This window comes from Morone saxatilis, unplaced genomic scaffold (genome assembly GCF_004916995.1).
Source record: "Morone saxatilis isolate NCDOM2014 unplaced genomic scaffold, NCSU_SB_2.0 Contig8, whole genome shotgun sequence".
In the NCBI taxonomy this organism is placed as follows: domain Eukaryota; kingdom Metazoa; phylum Chordata; class Actinopteri; family Moronidae; genus Morone; species Morone saxatilis.
Window position 1 is genome coordinate 26,748,421 of NW_023340257.1, and position 3,724 is coordinate 26,752,144.

A 3,724-nucleotide genomic window follows, 5' to 3' on the forward strand; every position below is an offset into this window, starting at 1 on the left:
GGTTGTTCGCAGCTGGTTTGTTTACTGCTATCGTTTGTTTGTGCTGGTACTTGTTGTTGTTGTTGTCTGTTGTTAGTATCTCCTTCTTTGCTGCTGCTGCTGTTTTGTGCCTCATCAGAGTCCCGGTCGGCGTGCTCTAACTCACCGCTGTTCACAGCTGCCGTGGCGTTGATGATCTTGGCGTTGGCCTCCTCTTTCGCTCCCGCCTCCTTGGTCTTCTTCACGGGGCTGTCCCCCGTCGTCTTCTCCTCCTCCTGGTGATTGTGTGTGGCGTGCTCCTCCGCCGTGCCATTGGAGCAGCCGTTCTCCCCGTTGGTCACTGGAGCGTCGGCCGGCGTCTTCTCCGCCTCCTTCTCCGCCTCCTTCGCCACCTCCCCTCCGCTCTCCACCGCCTCAGTCTTCTCAGCCGCAGCGTCTTTATCGTTGGTCTCCTCGACCGCTGTGGCAGCTTCACCGTCGGCGCCTCCTTCTTCCACCGCCTCTGCTCCCTCCGTGACGTCCTCCTCCTTGGCACCCTCGCTGAGGTCCACGCTGGTGGACTTGCCCTTCCGCATGATGAAGTTCTTCAGGGACACGGCGCGGCCGAAGTGCGAGCGCTTGGCCTTGGCGGACTTGCCCTCCTCTGCGGCTCCCTCCTCACCTGCAGGGAAGAGGAGAGTTTCTTTATGAATGATATTTTCTTTGAAACAGCAGCTCCTCCTGCAGAGTGATTGATTACAAAGGATTCAGATTAATATATTAATAGGTAGCTTCATGATGTTTTACAGGCAGAATGATTAACATAATATTTAAAGCTGCTCATTTTTCGGCCACTAAATCGTCTGTTTGCAGCCAATTTGAATGCAGCCGGATGCTAACTTGCAATTGGCATAATTAGCATTAATACACATATGTTGGACGATATAGGAGAAGTTTTAGGAGTTAGTGAGGATGCTGAATCCATTTTCAAAATACAAATTTAAACCAAAAATAGCCGTATTTAAACTCCCAGTGGGACAATTTTGGTTCAGTTTGAATTGATTTTTATATTTCTTCAGTTCTGCTTGAGAAATGCACCATCATATCACAGGTTTATTTAACTGGTATAGAAGATTTAACAGCACACGGAGCAACACAGTTAATCGGTGACCTCCTGGTTCGTTTAATATTTACTTTTAACCCCATTTCTAAATCCCAGGTAAATTGAATCAATATTACAATGGAACAACTCTGCATTTTTAATCTACTTTGAAGTGACTCTGGTGGACAATCAGCATCTAATTTGTGTTTCTGCCCATTTTCATGTCACATTCTCTGATCTGAAGATGATACAAGAAGAATTTAGGTGAAATTCTCTGTATTTACACAAATACTTCTACACAAAATACAAAATACAAAGAGCCCAGGGTTCCTGTACTTCGTACTGTATGCAGCCAGGGGCAGAGAGTAAGCTAAATTTAGTCTTTACTGTTGACTGAAGCTACAGTGTGATTTATATTTCACATCAGATGTTGAATATTTTATTTGGGACAATGTTCAATTACATTACCTCCCCCGGAGTTAGCAAGCCGCTAACTCCTGGCTGTGCTCCCCGGACAGCGGCCGACACGAAACAAGTGCAAACACGCTGCCTGCATTTTTTAACGGTGTCCACTGAATAAAAACCCTATTAGACTCTGTGGAAGGTTAAAGCTCCAGTGTGTAACACTGAGGAGGATCTATTGTCAGAATATTCACAGGTATGTTTTCATTAGTGTTTAATCACCTGAATTTAAGAATATTTTTGTTCCTTTAGAATGAGATGTTTTTATCCTCTTCTGGCGGAGTCCGCCATGTAAAAACACTAAATCTTACACATTGGTCCTTTAAAACAGCTTCTTATACGATACAACTCTTCAGGGATAAACTGAAACCAGAGGACTTTTCTCTGCGACAGTAACTCGAACTCGTCTGAGGATTCAGTTTCTCTCTCACCTGAGGTGGCGGCTGCAGTTGCATCCTCCTCCCCGCTGGCAGCGCACTCTGTGTTGGCGCGTTTGGACTTGGGGATGACGCGCTTCTTGAAGGAGGTCCAGATCTCGTTGGCGTGTTGCGTCACAGTCCCGCCTCCCGCCGTCGCCGCCTTCTCCTCCTCCCCTGCCTCAGCCTTCTCCTCCCCGCCCTCCGTCTTCGCCTCCTCTGCTCCACCCTCTGCCTTCGCCTCCTCTTCTCCCTCGACTCCTTCCGCCGCCGCCTCCTCTGGCTTGGCGTTGTCTGCAGAGTCTTTGTCGGAGCCCTTGGCCTTGCCGCTGATGCCGACCATGGATGTGTCCCTCTTCAGGCCCTGGAAGGTCCAGGAGCGTTTCAGCTTCCACCTCTTCTGCCCCGACTCCTTGGAGTCCAGCGTGGAGGAGTCTCCGCCGCCTCCTTCTCCGTCTGCTCCCTCCTCCTTGCCATCCTCTCCGCCTACGCTCTTCTTGTGCGCCTTCTGAGCCATGAGCTTCTTGAAGGAGTGCCAGCGCTTCATGTGCTTGGTGGCTGCCGAGGAGGACGAGGCTTTTTGTTCTTCCTCTGCGCCTCCCTCTGCGCCTCCTGCCGCTCCTCCCTCCTCTACGGTGGAGTCTGCGGTGGTGTTAAGTGCTTCGGGATCTTCCAGCCGGTCCAGGGACTTGGACCGAACCTTTACTGGTTTCTGGGGTTCTGTGGCGGTGCCGTCTTTCTTCTCGGTGCTGCGATGGGAGAAGATCCTCGCCACTGGCTTCCTGATCAGATCTCGAACTGTGGATTTAGCCTCAGCCGGTTTGCCCTTCTCCTTCTTCTCCTCCTCCTTCTCCCCATTTTCTGGAGCTTTCTCTATCGCTGCTTCTCCTTCTGCACCTCCCTCTGCTCCTCCCTCGGCTGCTGCGGCCTCCTCGCCTCCCTTCTCTCCCTCTTTTTCCCCTCCTTCACCTGCGGCCTCCTCTCCTCCGGTGGCCGTGCTATGCTCCTTCTTCTTCCTTCCTCCCATCACCTTCCCCAGCCCGCTCTTGTTGAGGAAGGAGTCCAGGAACGAGGTCTTGTGCTCAGCGGAGGAAGCGTTTTCCGAGCTCTGAGGAGGTGCCTCCTCCCCGCTCGCTGCTGCTTCTCCCTCCTCAGCTCCTGCCGCCGCCGCCGCCGCCGTCGCTGTATCGTTATTCACAGTCTCTATGTTATCGACAACCTCGCTGTTGACAGCGGGGCCATCTTTATCGACAACTTCGCTGTTGACAGTCTCTGAGTTTGCGTTGTTAGCCGGTTGCTCCGCCTCTGTCGGCTTGCTCTCTGGGGTTTTCCCATCTTCCTGGACCACCGGCGCCGCGTTGGCCTCCGTCGCCGCCATTTCGGAAAAGGAAAACAAACAACAACAACAAAAATAGTGTGTTCCTTCTTTCCTTCCCTGGCCTTCTGCCCTCCTCTTCCTCTCTCTCTCTGGTGTTTCGTTCCTCCCGCTGTGGTGGCGCTCTCAGGTCATGGAGAGCAGGGTGGAGAACAGTTGCGAGGAGGAAAGATACTCAGCATCCTACTAGTCCTCCAAACTCCTGCAGAGAGCGAAAGGAGAGACGGTGAGGAAAGAGGGATGAGGAGAGAGGAAGAGGCACAGATGGTTAATAGTCTGAATCAACACCATAGACACTCAATTAGTCTGGTCTAGACTGTGCATTGAATGGGGAATGAAGTGTAACAAAATAGAGAATCTCAGCGGGAAATGCAATGCAATTATGATGTTTCCTAATCAGTCACACTTCCA

At 51.3% G+C, this 3,724-nt stretch overlaps 1 protein-coding gene across 1 annotated transcript in view; it reads right to left on the minus strand.

The window, feature by feature from the left end:
* si:ch211-137a8.4 (high mobility group nucleosome-binding domain-containing protein 5) overlaps nucleotides 1-3,515 on the minus strand; it is a gene marked incomplete at its 5' end in the record, with an annotated part of 7,341 nt that extends 3,826 nt beyond the window's left edge. Inside the window, 2 exon segments of the mRNA XM_035679742.1 lie at nucleotides 146-640; nucleotides 1,954-3,515. Of these exon segments, the coding sequence (XP_035535635.1) occupies nucleotides 146-640; nucleotides 1,954-3,316 (1,858 nt within the window).
* Between the last annotated feature and the right edge of the window lie 209 nt (nucleotides 3,516-3,724).